The 24323-nt window shown below is 35.7% G+C and overlaps 1 protein-coding gene and 1 long non-coding RNA gene across 5 annotated transcripts in view; one reads left to right on the forward strand and one right to left on the reverse strand.

Annotated features, from left to right (window-relative positions):
* Positions 1-14897, reverse strand: part of LOC149556174 (uncharacterized) — a 99526-nt gene extending 84629 nt beyond the window's left edge. For 2 of the 4 annotated variants that reach the window (XM_089830304.1, XM_089830301.1), the window contains exon 1: positions 13947-14642. In XM_089830304.1, the coding sequence (XP_089686430.1) occupies positions 13947-14504 (558 nt within the window). In that variant the 5' untranslated portion in view covers positions 14505-14642. Of the gene's footprint in view, positions 1-13946 lie in introns of all 4 variants that reach the window. The other 2 variants (XM_089830303.1, XM_089830302.1) reach the window with 2 other exon arrangements.
* On the forward strand, positions 7112-8105 carry LOC149556175 (uncharacterized). The gene is made up of 2 exons (XR_016352334.1): positions 7112-7141; positions 7448-8105. It is a non-coding gene; the product is annotated as an uncharacterized LOC149556175 (long non-coding RNA).
* Positions 14898-24323: the final 9426 nt, after the last annotated feature.

The raw sequence follows: 24323 nt of genomic DNA on the forward strand, positions 1-24323 counted from the left end.
TATTCCTTCACAAATCCAATAAAAGCACTAAAAGAGGAAAGGGTGTCCAAATGCTTTTTCTTGATAGCAACCTTTCCCAACTCATCCAACCTCGATCCAAAATCTCTCGTTGATATCCTCTTCTCTGATATCCCCAAAATCAAGTACCACTCCAACGTTGCTCATCATGGTCGTAATGGAAGTGTCGACACTTGGACTGTGATGTGCAACTGCCTTTTGTATATCCTTTTATTATACCGCCATTGATATTGGTTATTCGCCTCATTCTTGAGAAGAAGGGTGTTTTGGGCATCCTATCCTCTTTGTCTTTCTTAGTGTTTGTCCACTTGGGATTCTTACTTGCACTAACATCCTCCATACTCGTCACCCTATTACGAGATGGAAGAGTGGTGGACCAAAAGGCAAGTAGAACCAAGGGAAGCAATCTTTAGACTAGAACGAAAAAAGGATGTCAGCTTAAGGACCCCTTGCAACTCTAAATGATTTGAAATTACCTTTACCAATAGCCAAGGGGGATTGTCCTTCCTTTAGTCTGTCCTTCATCCGTATCATGTCCATTGTACCGATATTGGTGTCGATTATTCTCTTCATTTTCGAGAAGAAGGGCGTTTTGGGCATCATATCCTCTTTGTCTTTCTTAGTCTTGTCCACTTGGGATTCTTACTTGCACTAACATCCTCCATGCTCGTGGCCCTATTACGAAATGGTAGAGTGGTGGACCAGAAGGCAAGTAGAACCAAAGGAAGCAATCCTAAGACTAGAACAAAAGAAGGATGTCAACTTAAGGACCCCTTGCAACTCTAGATGATGAAAATTCACCTTAACCAATAATCTTACAGCGACTTTTCGGAATTAGGACTTGACCTTAAGAACTTCAAATCCCTTGCAAATCAGAAATTTATCATGCAATTCACCTCCAAATAAAATTACCCAACCTAGGGCAAAAATTGCAGCCTCTTGCAAAAATCAGAATTTTATCTCCCACAAATTTCAGCTCCCACAAAATTTGCCTTCCACAAATTTCGACTTCCACAAATTTCGCCAAGCAAGAAGAGAGTAGATATGCTCTTGCAAAATCGCCAACGCCTTGAGAAGGAGAAGTGAGAAGTGAGGAAGAAATGGGAGAGAGGCCTCCTCTTATACCCAACTTTCTTACTCCCCCCAAGCTAGCCGACTTGGACCCTAGGAGCAAGAAAAACAATAATTAATGCAAACATTATGGCCGGCAATTAAATACTTAGCTAAAAATTAATTTTGCTAAAATGAAAATTGCCTTTTAAAATTGCCAATTAGTTCTAAATTGCAAAAGGAAATTAAATGGTGCCTTGGAGATGTTAAATATTTCCATTTAATGAGGATTTAATAATTAATACGTCATTAAAATTGGATTTTGGCTAATCAAAAGCCATTTTTCAATATTAAATTACCAATTTCATTAAAGGTAAAAAGTTTTCAAGGCAAATTTAATCTATTAAAGCCAATTTTTTGCAATTTTTACCCAAATCGATTTTGCTATGCCAAAATTTTTTTTGACAAAAATAAAATAAAATTTCTTCTAGAGCCAAAAATTGATTTTTGCAATTTAGCCTCATTTCAACAAAATTAAAATTTTCACCAAAGAAAAATTTGAGATTTTCCAAAACTTAAGTCTAACAAAATTTTCCTTTTGAAAGATTATTCAAATTTACACATTTATATCCGAATTTTCAAAAGAAAACGTCTAAATACAAATTTACAATTTTATCTTACCAAATATTGCTCTTTAAAATTTTGTCCAGCCTAAGGATGAAATTGGTGGCTCTAGAAAATCAAGCGAAACCGGGTGAAAATAGGCTAAGTCTCTCCCACATTTGGCCTGAAGGTGTCCAAGGTTCAAAATTTTCAAAACTCAAAAAAAACTTTTGGACAACTTCAAAAAACTATTGCCGAGGCGATAAAAAAAAAGGGGGGTCCTCAAAATTTTGGGGCGATGGTGTGAAAACCTCATAACAAATGGGTCTATAAGGTCAAGTACCATGCAGATGGTACCTTGGAAAAATACAAAGCCAGACTTGTTGTTCGAGGATTCACCCAACGCAAAGGCATTGTGTTACATCCCAGTTTTTTGCCCTAATTTCTCTTAGTTAAAATTAGTCGTTGAACCAGAATAAATTTTCAAGTTCAAGTGAAGTTAGTCGTTGTTCCATCATGGTAGTTATAACTGTTGTTTTATTTATTCATGTTCATGTGAAATTGAAGCAGTTATCTTAAGGTGTTGCACTGATTTAAAGAACTAAATGAATATATAGTTTTTAGCCGTTGTGTTCATGTGAAGTGAATATAGTTTCTAACCGTTGTGATCATGAAAATATTTTTTTTGAAATTCCTAACAATATTATTTAACAAATTATGAATTATGAAATTGATGTTTTGGCGAGAATGATTGTTTTGAAGGTTGCAGGATAAAGACTCGAGAAGGAGGGGAAGCATTACGAAATGAGGTCATACGGAAATGGAATGATCATATGACCTAGTTATCAGGAATATCAGGTTTGATCAAAAGTCGCCATGGCAGGATTGTTAAAGCTTGACAACAAATATCAAAGTGGGAAGTTACATGAGCTAAAAATAATATAAGAATTTAAAAAAACTAAATAAGAAAATTCTTACCTTTATTTAGTAGTAATATCATTTAATAATATATCATTATTTTGATTAAAATCATAATTAAATATTTGCAAAGTGGCACTATTATATTAGATCTCTAATACAATAATGTCACCTTGTATATACTTAATTATAATTTAACCAAAATAATAATATAACATTCAATTATGTTAATAAAACCTTTTTCCACCTTTTGTTCCAACGATTCATATTCCAATCGATGGAAATTCAAAATCGCATTGTAGTCTTGTAACAACAGAAGTTGTAAAGCCATGCAATATCAATTTATATGTGGTCTTTGTCGTTTTCGGGCAGTAACAACAATTTTCGTCTGTTTATGATTCCGCCATAGTCTCAGAGCTTCTATGTTCTGCAACCCGAGTTTGTTCTTTTTTTTTTTTTGCTTTGAATCCTTTTCTATCCAACCAAGACTCTTATGTGACATATACATTTAACCCGGTTATAAATCATCGTCTATTCTAAAAGACGTTATCACCTACAACTTAAAATTCTGCCTAGCGCGATATCATACTACTGAGCAGAAACGAGATCTTACTTGCGTATCACTGAGCAGTGGAATTTGCGGGTAGATTGAAGTGTTTTCAAAAACAGGGCACATTGAATCCGTAGCCAAGTAAGGATATGATAAATCTTCTTAACTTCTTTCATTCATATTTTTCTCTGTCATTTTTGGGTCGAGTTGATATTAAATGTAAGAGTTGGGTGCACTGAATAGGGTCCTGCTGTTACCATGTGCTCATCATATTAGAAAATACCAACAGAGAGCTTGTACCTGTGAATAATAATAAAAGTAGTTGATACTTATGATGGTGTTGATAAAGGAAGTAGTAAGACTTCTGTTCTCATCTTTTTTTGTTAGTTCTTACCACTTCATTCAACCATGTTTTTTATTGTAAAACTATACCATCATCAACCGTGTCATAAATCTGTAGAACTGTGTCATGAAATGTTCTATCCCAATCAATCAAATTCAGTAATAATGATCAACTTTGAATACCAAAGAAATTTTGAGCATGCAGAGTCATAATCTTATGAAAAAGTATAAGATGTAACAGATTCAGGCACCGAAGAATCACCAATCAAAAGATCTGTTGACGGTGTGAGGTGTAGATGAATCTAACAAAAGAAAAACAAGAAAGACATCAATAATTGATATTATACAAAATAATCTGAAAAGCTCATGTAAATCCACTTGATGATTAATGGTCAAGCTGAGCAGTGGAGATTGGGTTATAAAAACCCACCTCTAAAATCCCTGGCCAGGGCGATAAAAGGGCAAACATGCCACAACAAAATGATCGCGTTGTTGTCCTGATACTTCAGCTATTCAATCGAATAGCTGTTGGGACCTCAACCCACCTGAGTACTCTGATGACTGGATCGATGAACATCCCAAGCCTGACCTCAAGGTAGGGAGGGTCGTTCTATTTATTTAGAACTTGTGGGGATAAGTAAAAAGGTTCGCGGTTGGGAGGTTAAGCCTACGTTAATGCTTCTTCTCTCACCAAAGTCAGAGCTTGGTCAATTAATTGGATAAATCTATCAAGTAAATCAGTACGTATCTTTGTTTTATTTAAGTTTCTTTATTTCTTTTATGCAATATATATAACTGAAATATTCTTTCTCTGTAAATAGATGAATCATAAATTGAATCTTTTTAGTATGATAGTTTGCAGTTTTTCTTTACAATAATCTAGACGAGGGTTAAATTTCAGTATTTTCAAACGTTAGAATGAATTTGAAATTCCGTAATTAAAATAGAATTAAAATTTAGATTAACTTCAGTATTAGTTTAGATTTATCTCAACAGATAATTAGCATATTAAAATTCAGCTGATTTTGTAGTTGTAAATGAACCTAATGTTACACACTGACTATGAGGAGACTTTTGCCCCAACAGCCAAGATGAGCACCATTCGCCTCCTTCTTGCCATTGCAGCTCAATATGGTTGGAAAGTTCATCATATGGATGGGAAGAGTGCTTTTCTCAATGGTGAATTATAGGAAGAAGTCTACATGACGCAGCCCCCAAGTTTCAAGGTTGCCGGTTCAAAACCAAAAGTATGCAGACTCCAAAAGGCCCTCTATGGTCTTAAACAAGGCCCTCGAGCTTGGTACATAAAGATTGATCAGTACTTGCTTGCTCAAGGATTTCAACGTAGCCCGTCAGACAGTAATCTATATATTAAACACTCTGGTAATGATATTCTTTTTCTTGTTGTCTATGTGGATGATTTGATCATTACTAGGAGTTCAAAACATTTGATTTCAGAAATCAAATAGGATCTATGCAGAATTTTTGATATGATAGATCTCGGATTGCTTTATTATTGTTTAGGTATTGAGGTTTGGCAAACTGACAACAGTATTTTTTTTGTCTCGGTCCAAGTATGCCAGAAATTTGCTTGACAAGTTTCGAATGCAGGTTTGCAAACCTGCGTCCACTCCTATAGAGACTGGTCTGAAATTGTCCGCACAATCTAATTCTCCTCCTGTAGATGAAACACTCTTCAAGCAACTAGTAGGTAGTCTCATCTACCTTACAACTACTAGACCTGATCTTAGTTTTGCAGTCAGCTACATCTCACGGTTCATAACGAACCCCAAGACTAATCATTGGATTGCAGCAAAACGTGTGTTGCACTATGTACGTGGTACTTCAGATTATGGTCTTTTTTACACAAGGAGTGCTACTCCTCGGCTCAGTGGATTCACCGATTCCAATTGGGCCGGCTCGGTTGATGACAAGAAATCTACTTCTAGCTATGTGTTCAGTATCGGATCTGCAGCAGTTACCTGGACCAGTAAGAAGCAACAGGCACGGGCACTCTCCTCTACAGAAGCAGTATATAAAGGAGTTGTCAAGGCAGCTTGTGAAGCCGTTTGGCTCCATCAAATGCTTGCAAATATGCATATTCCTCAAGCAGGTCCGACTTCTTTGTTTTCAGACAATCAAGGAGTACTCAAACTTGCCAAGAACCCAGTGTTTCATAAACGAACCAAGCACATTGAGCTTCATTACCATTACATCCGACAGTTAGTAGAAGATGGATCTATTCAATTACTCTATGTTCCTACCTCAAAGCAACCAGCAGATATTTTCACAAAACCCCTTGGTCCTAACAAGTTTGTTAAATTCAAGGGATCTATTGGTGTAGTAAATAGATTGAGCATTAAGGGGGGTTATTAAAATAATCTTTATGTTTCTTTTTAATGCTCACTATTGTATCTTTGTAAATATTAGAATGTTTCTAATATTTAGGTGTAGTCTAGAATAGAATGTTTCTATTCTATTTTTTTTGTATAAATAGATCATTTGATCTCTAATTAATAAGTCAAGTATTCTACCATTTACGTTTGTAACAGTTAGGCACCTAGGAATCTCATTTTCTGTTCAACCTGATCTAAAGGAAATGTGAATTTTGATCAAGACCAAAATTGATAAGAAGTTGAATAAAATGGACAATCACTACCTGTCTCTTGCAGGTAGAGTAGAAGTCTGTCAAAAAGTATTATCCTCATACAATATATACTATTCTTCTACTTGGTTATTTAATCATTATCGGTTTAACTACCTACAGAAATTGAATTGATACTACCTGGGCTCTGATGAAAAAGTTAATAGCCAGAGACATGCAGTTAGATGGTAACAGAGCACTATGTCTAAAGCTAAAGGGGTTCTAGGCCTTAAGGACCTTAGAGTTCAAGTGATTACCCTTGCTAAAACATTACAAGGCAATGAGCCTTAGAAGATCCTTGTCAGCAATAACATATCTAAAGCCATTCCATGTGAGTGCTCTGCTTGAAAGGGTCTCATATATGTGACCGTAATTCAGGACTGATTCCAATTAAAGTTATTGGTTTAGTTAAAATTATTGGTTTAGAAGTGTTTAAATCTGTTCTATAGAGGTCGGAACATGTCAGGCATCTAATTGCAAACAATGGTATTGCCAATAGTAACAATAAGTTATGTGGAGAAACTGGAAAGACCCATTTGGTGGGGCATCAAACACAATAAAAAACACCTTGCCATGTTGCAAGGTTTTTTAGCCAGCTGCTGGTCAGGATTGGGTATCAAGAATTTGAGTGGCATCATGAAGGGCAGCTGACAGAATGGGAAGAACTCAAATTCAGATTTAACATTTCTAAGACTCAATGGAGGACATACTCCATTATCAGAGAGGCTTGCAAGGGTCTCTCCTTACCCAAACTATGTGACTATGATGATTTCAGATTCTTGTCTTTTCAATGATGGGATGGCACCCCTCTCCATTGCATTAAAGCCAAAACTTTGTATTCTTTATTGACAGACAATAAGGTCATTTTTCAGCATATCTACCGCTGTTGGGATCTAAAATATGAAGCTGACAGGTGAAGCAGGATTTTCATCAGCATTTGGGATGGTTTAGTGGAGCCAAAGAAAATGTTTTGTGTGGAGATTAATTCTCCATACTCCCCCTTAAACAGCTGAATGGTAATTACAATCTCTGCTCAATTTGCCAAACCCCTGAGAGTATTCTGCATTTTTTTTTGCTGAATGTTTGCAAAGGAGAAATGGAAACATTTTGGCTTTTGCATTATTGGTAATATTGCAGTGACTGAACTTGTATTTGGATGCACATTGGGACTTAGGAAGCATTGCACATTTATTTTGTCTTCTATTTCTGTAGAGATTCTTTGGATCGTTTGTAAGTTTAGGAATAATAATATATTTGGTGGCAGACCTAGAGTTCTTACTGAGTCTCTCAGGACACTCATTTATCATGAAATTGTCTTACAGGTATTAGTCACAATGAGACTGAAATAGGAGGAAATTTGAAGATCTGACCTCCTCAAGGATGGCATGGTAAGGGTGTTCACGGAAGAAATTTCACATGGGTACCTACACATGGGGAAGAAGCACAGGGAAGACAACCTTTGAGCTGGCCTTGTGAAATTTCATGGCAGATCTTAGGTTGCATGGAGAAAGTAATTCTGCACAAGAGGTTGCCCAGGATGCTGTTTCGATTGCTGTTATCCATCCAGATGTTGTTCCTCTTGAAGATGGTGAGGTGGCTGAAGACAATGAAGAGGGTGCTGATGCACTTCCAATTATGGAAAGAGTCAACTATCCTTCAGCATAACAGATCATTGACAGTAAAGAACTGAGGTGGATGGAAGGGGCTGCAAGTTGGGTGACCTGAGTGGCTAGGATTAGAGATGACAGAGAGCCTAAAGGGGTCATCCAGTGATAGGACAGACTATGTGCTACTTTTTGTCATGTTTTTGGACTGCTACATATTGTATATCTTGAGCAGGATCAGCAGTGTACGTACTGGCCTTGTTTATAGTTGTTTAAGATCCATTCTGGGTGTTGGTACTTCTCAGAGTATTGATATATGTTTATTGCATTAGATGGCAGGATCTTGTGTATGATTTGTTAAAGTTTCCTAACTGCAGAAGATATCTGCATACCTGTGACTGCATCAGCATTATATTTGAGATATTTGCTATGTAATTCTTTATGTTATCTAATCTTGAGGCTGTAAAGTCTTCAGCATTGGCTAATGGAAGGCCATGTGCGTGTTCTAAAGACCTGCAATAACTTCTATAATATTCTGGTTGCATGTATGCAATACCTAATCTCAGCAATGCATACTGAGACTACAGGATGTCCTCAATAATGGACAGTGTTCATATCTATAATCACATCTCTTAAAGTTAATGAAGAGATGAAAGATCCCCAATAGCGGAGGTCTTGGAAATTGTTGTTTGTTTCACAATTTGAGTTTTTGGCTAGCGTTTGGCATCTCTGGAAGACTTTGCTCAATTTTGAATTTTTTGTTTTCTTGCTGGTGTTTCTATTGTTTTTGGATTTTTGAAGATATATGCAAAAATAAAAGATAACTAACAAACAAATTTGAACTACATCTAATAAACAACATTAATTATTGAAAATACTTGACAATCTGGAAATGTCTCAAACCGTACCAGGAATAATAATCAGATTTTTGCATTCAAATAGAAAGATTGCCAATGTTGATTATCGCCTCAAATACCGATTGTTGATTGTTGATTGTTGCCTCAAATACGGATGCCTTCGCTGCAAATAATAGCCGCCTAGATGAAAATGGGTCTCCCACAAATGCAAAGATGTATAGGAAGAAATCGATTGCTCCTCTGATCTCATTGTTACCAATATCTCAGAATTCAATCACCAAAAGACTTGTAGAGGTTTGCGTCCCAACATTCCAAACTTGAGGGTTTTGTCCCAAGCCACAAAATCGCTCTCCCAGAGCAATTCCAAATATCATAAGCCTCAAATGTCAAAAGATAATGAACAATTAGGTCTTCATGTCCTTATAACTCCTCCCAAGTGCAAATCAAACCCTAAATAAGAATTATACTTTGCACTTTATAATAAAATAACATTTTTCCGAATAAAGGCATCCATTACTTTATTAAAATGTCATAACTCAGAGCGCCAAAAAGTCCCCGAATAGTGAAAATAGTTTATAATAATTCAAGACCTTTCCAACGAGCTATAACACATAGGCACATCTGACCAAATGAAGCCATATTCCCCTTATTACTCTAAAATGGCTATATAAATAGCCTTATTATAAATTATTTAAATGCTAACTTAGGAAATATTTAAATATATTAAAATATTTCCCATTCTACCTCTGAGAGCCTAAACCAACCAAATAAATGTGAAACTGACCATGTCACTTGTTTGTGACTGATACTGGATGAGATGGGTCAACTGGCAATCCCTTCCCTATAATCTAGAGATGCCCCTAGAAACTAAGGAACACACCCTGTCATCCAGAAACTGAAACCATTAAATGGTCCCATGGAACCTCACATTTTGAAACTGCCACATCCTCCTAAAATGTAGGGATACCCCCTAAAAATCAAGGAACTGCACCCAACTGGCTCCCAACTGCTTGTAAAGTCAAGCCCAGTCACTGAATATCCTATATGAATCTTTATCCACTACTGCTAGCCTACGAGACCGCCATGATAGGCTAACTCACATAACTCTACTAGTCAGACAAAAGAAGGGACATGACAAGAGACATCAGCATTAGATAATGAAAAGTCTCGTTTGTGTGGCCATCCAGAAATCAACAGTCACCAAGCTGAAGAGGCCTCTCGTGACTGTTGAATTCATTGACTCTATGTGGTGTCATCGGGCTTGTAACTATAGCATCTCTTTGTGTTCTTCGGATGTTGTACTCTTTGGAAAAAGCAAGACAAAGTCATGGAAGCTTTACCAATGTCAGCAGTTGGAAGGTCGTGGAAAAGCATTCAAAGAGTTCGCAGTTTTTAAATAATAAAAGCTTTACCAATGGCTTGTAAGTGTTAATGGGAATACTAGTAGTTTGGTTGTTAATACAATATGCATTTGATGATGCGAAGTGTCTTTTGTCTACTGTGTGCAGGGGAAAATATTTGTATTCTTCTGAGATTTTGAGATTCTAGCGGGTGACTATCAGTGTCTCATATTTAATTATCTGTGGCTTTCAAATACGGTACTGGTTCATCATGTGCTCCGTGTAAGTGCTTGTTATGTGATGTAACATCAGAACTGCCAGAAGACATTCATCACTGTTGTGTGCGAGACTTATCTGAGTCTATAATATTGTTTGGAGAAATCAGTGTGGTGTTTCTTAAGGTTGTATCCAGACTTTTATTATTATTGAAAAAAGAAGTTCTTTTGGTGTGGCTGGGTCTTTAACCCTCAAGTGGAGGGTTTTCCCGGGATTATATCCTTGTGTCTATCTGATTTTTGTCTATGTTTTTTAGATATCCGGTCTCTGTTTACGTTGTTCTGGTTCAAATTCAGCATTATGTAAATATGCAGCTCTGACTATCTTGATCTGAGAACAGTATATTTTTGTAAGTTGGTTTCATGATATCTAATACCAAAAAGAAATTATTTAGACATCTAAGTGTATCTCATCTGCCTAAATAACCCAGAAAGCAATGACAATTATTTATTAATGTTATAATTGGACCCTATTACATGTGACAAGCAGGAAATAAATGGCACAAAGAAAAGCACATTTTCATTGAACCAAAGACAATAAACCCTCATTTGGTCAAAAACTCAACCACAATAATAAAACTTATCTCATTTTTCAAGAAATCAATCAAGACATCAAACCCTATTTCATTTGTCGATTGTCAATGAACTCAAACAAGGCATTGCACCCTATCTCACATGCATTCAACACACAGTTATACTTTATACTTTTATTGCTAAAACACAAAAACTCAACCAAGGTAATGAATCCTAGAGCATATGCCTAGGGAAAAAATAGAAACCTGAATAAAAGCAGAAAGAAAAAAGCATTAGTGCCTCAAAAATAGCATTGTTGCTGAATTCAGATGATCCCTTCCTCAACTCTGTCTTATGGAAAGTTTTAATAACAGAACAAACTTAAAATAAAATTGAGAAATTCTAGCATCATCAGTAGAACAGGAAACTCAAACAAGATAATAATCACTACTCCATGTGAGTTGAAAAAAAAAAAAATTTAACCAGAAAGAAGATAGCATTGGATGCAGACATTCAACCAAGTCATTGAGCTCAAACTTATGTAACTACAACAACAGAAATTAAGAAGAAAAACCATATTAATCGGGGTATGAGTTAGCAGTTTCCCATTTTTTTCACCTAATTCCACTGCAGCTTGTTCCAGTTGTATGTAATGTTAAAATAGTCATAACTTTAACAAACTACGCAACAGAAAAAACACAATTGATGATCATTAAAGTGTTATATTCTATATTCTTGACCAACCGCATGGACATTAAAAGTTTGCTATCCTATTCTATTTCAAACACAACATACAACTGATGGTCATCCAGCATCCAATTTTGAAGATAAATCTAAAAAGTTTACACTCATGGCATATGTTGAAAACAGAGCAATAGTCAGCAGCCAAGCTACACGGTGAAATGCCTTAAATTAACAAATGAAAAGCAGATTTGCCAAAATTAAAAGAAGACATTGAACGGAGGGACGGAGAGAGCAAATCGTTGAACCTTAACTTATGTGCCTGAACATAAAGATAGATAGATAGATAAAATTTTAACGTCCACGAGGCTAAAAATAGCCTATGGGACAGCAAGACAACTCAAGCAGACTTAAGTAACAATGTTTGTTGCTTGTGTAGGATGATGATGAGTCCACCCAATTGCTCAATGTACTCTTCGTTGAATAGGTTATGCCAAGAACTGTCACATATAGTGTCCGCAAATTTATCTCTACTACTCTTGTAGGCTTCACATTCTAAAATAAAGTGCTGTTCAGTTTCCACTTTCCCAGAATTGCAGAATTTGCAAATTCTTTCTTCCCAAGCCTCCTTTGGCCTCTTCCAACGTCCAGTCTCACAACGAAGTTGGTGAGAGTTGGTTCTCAGCTGAGCAATAAGAATTTTAGCCCTCCAAGAAATGTTGGCTCCTATGTATGCTTTTTGGAGTTGATCACAAGCGGGGTTGAACTCATTTATATAATATAATTTCTTCCTTCCGATCTCGCTTCTCCAATTTCTCTTGTAGAATTTCTCCATGACAAAGACCTTTATTTCTTTATTATTTGTGGGGCACATATTGAATTGAATATTCCATTTACTCATCCATTTGATGTTTTGTTGCATCCATGTCCTTTTTCGCTGACATAATGTGTCACTAAAGACCACTTTAGGCCACTATCCTCTTCCATTTTTTCGATTCTTTTTAGATAACTTAGAAGGCGAACCATAGCAAGTGCCTCAATAGGAGCAGCCCCCATTTCACTTAGCATGATATCATATGGAACAGTGCTTTTGATTTTAAACTTGCTTGTGATCAAGCGCTTTTGGATTCCTTCGATTTGTTTCCATTGTGCTATAGTAGTGTTGTTGGCCCATAATTCACACCCGTAAAGAACAACTGGCAACACAAGAAGACCGAACAAGGTTTGAATAGTTTTCCAATCCCACAACTCTGCTTCACGGCACCTATTCTGAAGAGCATAAAAAGCCTTCCACCCACCTAATATCCTTTTATACCTGCAGCTAAACCAGCTTAGTTTTTTGTTGAAATCGATGCCAAAGTATTTATACTCCGCAACTTCTTCAAGAACACTTCCATTGTAATAAAATTCATGTTGGTGTTGTTTTTTATTATTAGAGAAAATCATAACCTTAGTCTTGCTGATATTGACCTGCATCCCCACCATTCCGCAAAAGCGCTCAAGAGAAGATAGATGATCTTGCAAACCATGGGCAGATTTGGCAATTAAAATGAGATCGTCCGCATATAGGAGCAGCTTTATAACAAATTCAGCTAGCTGAATACCTTCACCTTTTTGCATGTTTAACCACTCTTCCAGTTTGTCAATATATAAACCAAACAAAGTAGGAGATAAAGGGCAGCCTTGTTTGACCCCGATATCGCTCCTAAAACATTCTGAAATGCCATCTGAAGTTCTGATTTTAACTTTCACCTCTTCGTACATCCTATGAACAGCAGCTCTGAGATGCATAAGAATCCCTAATTCTTCCATCCTAAACCAAAGTTTGTCTCTCGGGACGGTGTCAAAAGCCTTTTTAAAATCGACAAAGCAACAAAATACCTCTTCCTTTTTCTCCCATTCTTTTTCAATAATGTGTCTCAAAGTGACAGTGATCCACTGTCGAGTGCTTTGGCCTAAAACCAGCTTGCCCTTTAGCACGTTTATGGTTTTCTTCTGCCCATTTGCTGATCCTAGTTTCTATCATGCTGCCAAAAAGTTTAGCAAAGAGAGGATTGATAAAGGAAAACTAGGAAAAATAAATACGGTCTTCGAAATTGGAAAACCACGTTTTTGGAAAAAGAACTGACACAAAATATAGAAAAAAAATGCTGAATATCATATAACGAAAAATAAGAGAAAAAACGTCGGAAAAATCATAATATTGTTGATCAACCTTGAACGAGAGATGATGCCCTAAAAAACATGCAAAAAGCAAAAGAAAGCGTGCCTACATATTACCAAAACCCCCAAAACGAGGCGGAATGAAAATGATATCATTGCTCAAATTCAAAGAAGACACTGCCGAAATTGAACAAAAACAAAAACCTAGGCACATTTGCCAAAAATTGAACAAAAGCAAAAACCAATGGATCATAGAAAAACTACATATTAGTTACTGAGATACGAACAAAGCATTAATACGCAACCTCTGTACCACAAAAAGGGTAGAATGAAATTTATTTTTTATTTTTTTTTCCATTTTGAAATTAAAGCCATTTATTGTTCCTACCTCATGTGCCTGGAAGCGTTGTTGATCCCCCGGTTCCTCCCCAGAATCATTCAAGACGCTTTGATTCAAATTAGTCCCTTCATAAACGACACGTTGCTCCCTCAACTTCCCCGTTGTTTTGGACCCATCTGGCACCATTTCCAGGTTTGCTTGAGTCGATGAATTATCAATTCCACTAACCCCAACCGGCCCGGACAAAGACCTCTTGTAAAATCCGTCTACCAAAGTCCCCCCAGAATTATTAGAATCCGGAACCAATCCGCCCCTTGTAGACCCCTCTTCGTTTGGCATGGGCTTGGACCTGTGTATATGCTGAGGAACTCTTATTCCATTGCTGCAAGCTCTCATCCAGTCCAATGGGTCTGAATTCAAATCAACACTCAGACTGAGACCATCTTCATTACGCACAAAGAATTGAAAACTCCAAGACCCAGATGAGGCAGACCCACTGTATTGGGTCTTCATTGCAATAGGTTCAGACGCATTTGGGGTTAAATCTCCATTACCCAATGAAGAAACATTTGCAGCAATTTTATCCATGTCACCATCAGGGGCCATCACTACAAATGGGCTAAACTAATACAACGAAGCTAATACAAAGGTGAAGGATCAGACATTCGCAGAAGATTCGAACTAGGATTAAAATAGAAAAGGGTTTTCCCACACATATGCCGAGGACAGAAATTCAAATTCAACCGTCACTTTCTCTTCTTCTCCTTTGCAATTTTTACTGTAGATGTCCTGCTAAAATATAGGAGAGCACCAATAGATAAATAGTACGCTTACCCTTTTTGTTTTCATATGTTTCTGTGAAGAAATCGATGTGCATAGAGACCAACGTAGCCAACAAGAAAGAAAAGAAAGCAGCACATTGACTGCCGTAGTCAGTCAGCAGATATGTGGTAATGGAAATACAGATCTCTCTATGCGTGGGCATGAGAGCTGTACCGTTACGAATCATGTGTACAATTTCTATATATACAAAGATTACATGCGTGTGAGGTGTCATTTTAACAACAGACCTTGTACTAATTACTTTTTTATGAATTAATTGATGCCTAGATTCGTAGAGGCTCATAGGTTTCTTGCCTCGGTAATAGATTTCAAATTTCTCAATCTTTTTATTACTCATGAGATTTTTTTGGGTATCTAATTTAGTTGCTCGTTTTGTCAGATTTTTTATTAAATTTCGGTAGTCTGGTTCAATTGTGATGCATTTTTTCCCCGTTGCTTTCAGATTTTTTTGATTTATTTGTTTAAAACATTTGTTTTATTTTTATATCCAATTTACACAAGAAAGAATAGAGGAGTTCAAATAGAAGTGAATAAGAAAATTTTACGTTGTATTGATTCACCGGTGTCGATGGAAACTACGAAGTGTTGTTTCCACATTATTATTATTTTTAACCCGTTAGTTTGACACTTTTGCTCACAATTTCAAAGAAATTTCATGATAAATATTTTTATTGCAATAATATTAGCTAATATTAATAATTAAATAGGTGTTGTAATGTATAGATTAAAAAATTTAATAGTTATAAGAGAATAAATTGAATTATTTAATTTATATTTTAATATTATTTGATAGAAAGTTTAGAAAAATTATCATTTTATTCTTTGAAAAGGATATACATATTTAAAATACAAAATAATATTAAAACATAATATTATATATTTTTATTCATCTGACATTTATAAAATATTTTATTAATTAAAAATAATATTTAATTTATTAAATACATATAATTTTAGTATATAATATTATTGTTATAAGTTAGTTGTAAAGTTACATTTTATTTAAATATAAAATAATATTAAAAATTTAACATTATGGTCATTAATCAAGTATTTAATTTTGAAACATTATTAAATAAGTTTTATGTGTTTCATATATAATATATATTATTATGTATAAGTCATCTTCAAATGTCCATAGTGGTTCTTCAAATCAAATTGAATTAAAATAATTTTAATCATTTTAATAAATTAATAAATTTCACATGTAAACATTAGAAAAATTAAAAGTTAAAATTAGAAATAAAAATACATGCATCTAATTGGATGAAATAGAAAAGATTAATCACTAGACTTAAAATCATTTAAAGTGATTAGAATAGTATATTGCTTATGAGAAATATTATTATAATAATAATAATATAAGCATTGCTATTAAAATATAATAATATTATATTATAATACATTAATATTATATAATATATATTAATTATTAATAATATGCAAAAAAATATAATATTAATTGTAATGTAAAAGTATTATAATCATAACCTCACAAAAAAATATAAGATAATACTAAAATTTAATAATGTTGATTGTCAAATACATGTCTTAGGCTTTAAGCTCTCCTAAGGTTTTAGATTGTGTACTTTTATTCTAAGAAATTATTGCATGTGTCATGTCATATTTACAATAGGATTCATTTATTATGGCTTTGGCAAACTTTGGCTCAACAACTGATGTTGGTGTTGGAGTTGTTGTAATGAATGCTCATAACACCTCCAAATAAATGCCCTATCCAATTTACTCTGAAAGTGTTCCCTGAGGTATCCTCACTTGATGCTGTGCTTCATGTTCAAGATTTTGCTAATGTTTGTTAGTGGCTAGAGAAATGCACTTTGATAGGAGATCTTGTGATAGGATCCCTCCTAAAAATATGTTGTGGGAATGGGTTTCTAAAGTCTTATCTCATCATGGTGTCTAACTTGATGGCATTCAAAGCCTTACAAAGGGCTTTTTATTATTTCATTTCTCAAACCTTACCCATGTTGAGGCTATCCTATCTAATCATACATGAACCATTTGATCTTCCCTTTTGGTTTTTTAGTATTGATCTCTAGTGTTCACTATCTTGGACAAAAAAAAGGTTCTAGTGTTGGTTGAGTTCCCTAGTCTCCCTTTGCCTTGTTGATCTTTCATGCAAACCATTGCTCAATTTGTTGGCAAAGTGATTTGTCTTGAACCAAACCATTTTTTCAATGCTCGCCATTAAAAAGGGGATATGTGTTGAGGTTGACCTCTCCTACGACCTCAAAGAAACTATTGATATTCAAGTGGGTGGCAACACCTTCACTCAAAAGGTGTTTTATTTGAACCTTCTCAACACCTACTACAAGTGATAGTTGGCAAAGTAAAAAAATCAAGGATTATCCTTTAGTTGTGCCAAGGATGAAACCTCTTGCTAAGGAAGTTAGCTTTTAACCAATGGAGGGGGTGAAAAAGGATGAATGGACCACTGTGGTTCGTAAAGGCAAGAATGCTTTAGCTTCAGCTTGGAAGTAACTTGTCATTTTAACTTCTCAGTCATCGACAAAGACTCCTCCTCAAGCTCTACTTTCAAACCCTAGCTAGTAAAGGAAGGATATTATATCATTGCTACTTGTGCAATAAATTGGGTCATTTTATCCCAATACCTATTATAGTTGCCCTAGTGGGGTTTGCCACACTTGGTCTAATTTTAGAGTTAGCTCTAATATGATTTTTAAAAGGCTTCATTGTGTCATGATCATAGCACAATCTTTTTCTCTCTCTTAAAATCAAGAGTTACATTTTTTTCCTTATTCTTGATGTGATATTGCCATACCACCATCCCATTAAATTTTGTTGAATGGAAGACAACAAGGGCACATCCTTCCAAGATGTAGTGTTACCTCAACATGTTGTTACTACATTACCAAGTCATTATGGCCTGTATCCAAAGTGTTTGGGACCTAGAATCTGGGTCACATCATCCCACAAGCTAGATTGCATGGTGGAATGATGTCATCACTCACACTTTAATATTTCTCTACATTTATGGTAGACAACTTACCATGTACCATAAGTGTTCATATGATGCCACTACCAAAGATCTTTGTATTGCCACTGAAGCTTTGGCTTTGAATTCTTTCAATATGGATTTGTAGGCTTGGTTGGCTTAAATTAGGCACCAAAAAAAATTACAAATAATCATTCTGTTAGAGGTGCTCATATCAAAGCCAAACTTCATTGGTTTAAGGCAGGTGACAAAGCTTCCAAGGCTTTTTTTGGCTCTAAGAGATCATCATATCTTTTTGGAGATCAAGAGAATTAAAGATGGCTAGTCAATTGTTACTAACATTATTGGCCTTCTTCAAGCTTTTGTCTATCTTAATGAGAAGGTATTCACTGCACAAGGGAGTTATCATACTAGAGACCAAGCTTTGAAGAATTGCTTAGCAGTTATGCCACAAAACTTTTAGAGGAACAACTAGATCTTTTGTGATCAAATGCTTACCAAGAAAGACCTCGAGGAAGTTATCCTTTCCATGGAAGATGACAAGGCTCCTAGGTGTGATGACTTTCCTTGTAAATTTTACGAGCTCTAGTCTTGTATTGGCCATGATTTTCATAAGGTCTACCTTGAAGCCTTTCATCATGGTCTCTTGGAGAAATTATTAACAAAGGAAACATTAAATTTGTTCCTAAGGATGGAGATCTAGAGGATATTTGCAATTGGACACCTATTACCTTGCTCAATGTCTTTTACAAGATCGTTGTCAAAGTCTTGACTCTTAAGATTCATCATAGCATGGCTCTTTTTGTTCGGCCAAAGAAGGCTAGATTTATCAAATATCAAATTGAGGTTCAACCTTGAAAATATTATTGCTAATTGGGAAGGTATAGAGTGGGATAAGTTCTCTAGATAGAATGCATTTTTTCCACCAAAGATTGATTTTTTTAAGGCCTGTGATTGTATTGCATGGCCTTTTATTCTTATCATGCTCAAAGCCCTTGGATTTGGGATCATATTCCTCAAGTCTATTCAGATGATTTTGGAGGATCTACTTATGCTTGCATCACCACTAACGGTTATCACAATATTGCATATGGCTTATTTAGATCCATCTGCTAGCATTTTCCTATGGCTCATTTTCTATATGATATTGTTGTTAAAGCCTTTGGGTACTTGTTTGTCAATGTAATCTCTACTAGTCAGTTTAGAGGATTTTCCCTTATTGAGTCACATGCTCAACTTCTCAATGGCCATTTTCTAGATGACTCATTTTTCACTCTCATTAAAGAGGAATAAAATGTTAAGACAATCCTTCATTTTCTTGATACCTTTTGTTTGATCACTAGTTCAACTATACAATGGTGCAAAACTCAATTTTATAGGAAATCCTTCCTTCCAGCCCTACCTTGGATTCTCTAGTACAACTGGAAGTATGGTCTTCTTTCAACTAAGAAGTAGGGATTGTCCCTTTGTGCCAAATGGGCCATCTAAGCCTTAACTAGTGACGAGGCTTAGAAAATCATTCTCATGTTTTCTATTTCTTCAAGTTATTCAGTCAATAGACCTAACTGGAAAGGGATAAGTTTTCAAACCCTTTTCATCATGAAAGGTCCAATTTAGATCCAAGAAACATTTATAGAGTTTGGGAAGCTATTAAACCTTGGCTTCGATGGGCTAGAGATGGTTTTCATGATGGACTATCTATGAGCTAACATAACCTCTAGTGCTCTTCACTTTTTAATTAGTAAGGGCTCTATCTTGCTAAATCCAAGGTATTAGTGCTTGATATTTTAACAAGTGTGATATTAGAACACCTAAGGATCTATTCTTCAAGGCCATTATGAGCGTACGGTCTTGGAATCACCTCCAAGTCCAGTTTTGTCTATCTTGTCTAGATCGACAAACTTATGACCTATTGGTCTTCAATTTTCCTTCACACATGTTGCATAATCTTGGCATTTAGTCTATAAAGTCTTGGTGGAAGAATTATAAGTGGTATTATTGGACTCCTCTTTCCATTTCCAAACCCAAGATGGGTTATCATTCAATGGTGTCCTATTTTCCAAAGGTCATCATTCTCAACTAGTAGTGAAATTTACAATCTTCTTAGAAAACCTAGACACTTTGGATTCTTATTGTTTGGTCTACCACCACATAACCCAAGATTGCACACTTTGCTTGGTGTATTCTTTTTCAAGGGTTGCCTTTGGGTTTTAGACTCAAACATTTGGGGGTTTTTAGGGAATCAAAATATTTTTTATATATTTTTTGGTTCTACGTAAAGAGCTTAATTGTATTGGAGTTGGATTCGTGACTTTTTCAAGCCATTAGGTTAGAATCCTTTTCTTAGTGCATGGCCTTACTAGGTGATTCATCTAGGATCCCCTTTATGTTTTCTTAGATATGGCATGATTTTAGGTTGGAGATCTTATTAAAATTATGGAAAGATAGAAATGTTATTTTATTTACTTACAACTTTCTAGATACAAATGTATTTTTTTTATTTACTCACAACTTTTTGGATGTATATATTTCTATGTACACTAAACTATGTGTTTGTAATAATGTCATAATGAAAATCCATATCTAAGCCAATAAATTAGCTTTATATGTGACCTACCTATAGGAGTTATTGCATCATTGGGTAAATGGCCCTTATTCAATTATCAGAGTCTCATCAAATTCTTCTTTTGTCAATCACACTTTTCCATGCAGTCATCATCATGGATGCAATTATTAGAAACAATTGTCCACCAAGATAATTGAGGGGGGGGGGGGGGGGGGGCGTTGAATCAGTTATCCAACAATTAAATCATTAATCTTCTTTAAACAAACTTAACCATTCAACCAAAGTAAACAACAACCATAATAAAATGCACATAGACAATTACACCAGATATGTTGACTAGGGAAACCCTTGATCAAAGGGAAAACCTTGGTGGGAATGATGTCCACAAGATGATGTACTAATATAAATATTCCTTGTTAGAGGATGGACCCTATTAAGAGTCTATTACAACATTTAGTACAATGAGTCCCTATTAGGAGACTTTGGATCCCTATTAGGAGTTGTGGTACAATGTATGCAAGAAGAGCCCACTGCCCAAACATGCAATTTCAACTATAAGAAGAGCTCACTACTCAAACAAGTAATTTATTGTTATCTTCCTCTTTCCTTTATTCTATCAACTGAACCAATCATTTTCAAATCTTGTAGACCAGCTCATGAACCTTAGATCCAAATATCAAACCTTGGATCACTCAACAAAACATCGACTATGAAGTTTCCTTCACTTCCATACTACTCTGTTCAACTTTGTATTTCACACTCTCTACTGCTTATAATCAATCATAAAAACATATCATTCCATACCATGATAAAGTAAAATGTCCTTCCTTTATACCAAGTCCTCAAAAAATTTCCCTGAGTCAATTGTTAGACCTTCTCAATTAATTATTATAGGACCACATTAAGAACACGTTACACTTTTGTCTCTCATACCTAGAAAAGTGACTAAAGAGCAATGTAGAGAATTGGATATGCCTATTACAGTACAAGAAATTAACAACACCATTTTGTCTATGGCTAATGGAAAATCCCCAGGGGCTAATGGGTTGCCTGCTGAATTTTATAAAAAGAATATTGACTAGATAGTTGAAGATTTATTCGAAGTCTGTATCGAGGCTTTTGAAGATAGCACTCTTGGAAATGATATCAATAAAGGTGTGATTAAACTTATTCCAAAAAGTGGTGATAAATACCTAGTGAAAAATTGGAGGCAAATTACTCTTCTCAACCTATCCTACAAAATTCTGGCCAAGCTACTTACTAATAGAATTGCGGGTATGTTGAATAAAATTGTTTATGTTTCTCAAACTGGTTTTGTCAAAGGAAGGTATATTCTTGAAAACCTCATGATTAGTTGGGAAGCCATGAAGTGGGGAAAAGATAGCAATCAAAATGTTTGTATGGTTTTTTTGGACTTTGAAAAAGCCTATGATAGGATATAGTGGGATTTTGTGATTAAGATTTTGGAGAGATTTGGCTTCCCCCTAGCTTTCTATAGATGGGTTGAGATTCTATTTAAAGACTCCAATACTGTCATTCAAGTCAATGATGATCTCTCTAACCCCATATTGATTAAAAGGTCGATTAGACAAGGGTTCCCTCTTGCCCCCTCTCTTTTTGTTCTTGTTATTGATGCTCTTTCTTACATCATGTATTCTGAAGATCTTGGGCCTCCTGTTAAAGAGATTGGGCTGCCTGACAAGAGTAATCTTCTTCTAGAACAATTTGCTGATGACACTTCTATGTTTTTGGAGCTCTCTGAAGAGAACTTTGAGAATATTCTCTCCAGACTTCATCTCTTCTATAATGCTTCTAGTGCCAAGATCTCCACTGGGAAATCATCCATCCTAGGATGGTTAGACTCTCCCCTGAATTGGATATCTAATCAAGATTGGCAATGGTATGGGCCTAATCATATTGTAAGATACTTGGGTATACCCTTTTCTATTGAGCCCTATTTGAAAGATATGTGGAACTAGGTCTATAATAAGATTGAGAAAATAAATCTTAAGTAGCAATCTCATGTGTTGTCTATTTCTGGGAGAGCTCAAGTTGTTCAGAAGGTCTTCTCTTCCTACACTATTTATTATACCTTGGCATGGTTGTTGGCTAACTATCAATCTGATAGGATTGACAAGGCTCTTAGACATTTTATTTGGTCAGATGGCTGGGGAAATAATAAAAGACACAATATCAAATGGGAGTGGTGTTGTATCCCTAAAAAGTTAGGGGGTTTGGGCATGAGTGATATTAAGAAACAAGGAATCTCTCTAGCGGCCAAGTGGGTGCTTAAGTCTTTGGAAGGAGATGAGCCTTGGAAAATTTTGATCCACAATAATATTGGAAGAGCTATTGTTTAAAAGGCTAAGCAGTGGCAGAACATACCTTTAGTGGACTTAGTTTTTGGTGATTTTGAGGTCAAAGTGGCTGGTACTAAGGTTTTTCAATCCATTTGGAAAGCTTGGGCTTAGGTGAGACCTTTGATCCTATGAAGGTGTGTTGTTGGGAAGAACCCTAGTCACTCTGTGGTGGATAGATCCTTATGGTGGGGAGTGTATCTTAATGGGAAGCCTCTGGCTCTCACTCAATGTTGTTCAGCCAAAAGTTGGAATAAGAAGGGTATTTCTCTGATCCAAGATGTGATTGTCGACAATCAAGTGGCTTCTTGGGAGGTTCTTAAAGGTAAATTTAACATTCCAAGCACTCAAAAGAAAACTTTCACTCCGGTCACCAAGGCCTTGGGCCCTTTCTTTCCAGGTAAATGTATGAGCTCAGATCAGTTTGTTGGACAACTTAAGTGGCCAGATGGTAAGTTTCTTAATGAATTCTCAAGTAAGCAGATTTATTCTCTTCTTGTCTATAATACAGAAATCTTTGATAGAATCAACCAGGTATTGGGGTTTGACTGGTCACACACTAAATGTTTTTTTATTTTTGATATGTTCTGGCATTCCCTTGTTGAACCCAAAAAAGTCTGCTTTAGATGGATGTTGTTGCCCAAAAAGCTCTCTGTTGGTTCTGTCTTGACTAAAGATGGAAAGCTTAATATTGTGTGTCCTTTATGCATGTGAGTCTTTTGAACACCTATTTTTTGAATGGAAGTTTGCATGTAGTATCTAGTTGATGTTCTTGTGTAGAACTATTACTTGGAACCACAAACCCGATTTGTCATGGCATGAAATCCTTGCAGGTTTTGTGGATAAGTTTGATCTTAATTTGAATAGGTTTTGGTTTATCCTAACTAATGAAATCTTGTGGTTCATTTGGAGGCAAAGAAATGAGGAGATTTTTCAAGGGAGGCAATGAGATCTTACTGGGTTTTCTTTAAAACCCACCCATCTTATTATCTCTTCTTGGGTTATGGTTGTGATTGAGGTACCAAGGGAAAGGTTCCTAGACTTGATGAGGAGCAACAATAGGTTGTTGTTCAAAGAGGATCTGATCGTGGACAATTTCTCTTCCCAGGGGACTTCTATGCAAGAAAGAACCAGTATACAAGAAAGGAGGACTGCTTAGGAGCACACCATTGTGCAACCTGATAATGAAATTCAACAAAGAGCAGAGCTCACCTATTACAATACCGAGGATGAGATTAATAGTGAATCAAATTTTGTTGAGTATGTTCTCCAGTCGAATGATCAAGCCATTCCAATAGAACCTGGAAACTCAGGGGCTAATAATGAAGGATGGAATGTTGTTAATAGCAATGCTGAGGATGGCTGGGGATAATTGTTGTTCTTTTCCTGATACTGCTATTTAATTTTTGTATGAAGGCCAATTTTGTTTTGGGGTGGCCTGGACTTGTTAATTTTCCTCTATCTTTAGACTGAGTTGTTGCTTCGGTTGGTTTCTAGTATTGATTGGTTCTATGTATCCAAACTTTATTTTAATACTTTATGCTTAATAGAAAAACATGTTACACTTAGTGATAACATTAGTCTTCTACCTTGCAACTTGAATAACTTTCTATACACATAATATTATGACGAGCGAGCTTAGCCACATCATCACCAACATGTCTTCTTCATGTCCTCAACCT

The sequence above is a fragment of the Cupressus sempervirens genome, chromosome 5, assembly GCF_028749045.1.
Source record: "Cupressus sempervirens isolate cs-2001-9-10 chromosome 5, ASM2874904v1, whole genome shotgun sequence".
Taxonomy (NCBI): domain Eukaryota; kingdom Viridiplantae; phylum Streptophyta; class Pinopsida; order Cupressales; family Cupressaceae; genus Cupressus; species Cupressus sempervirens.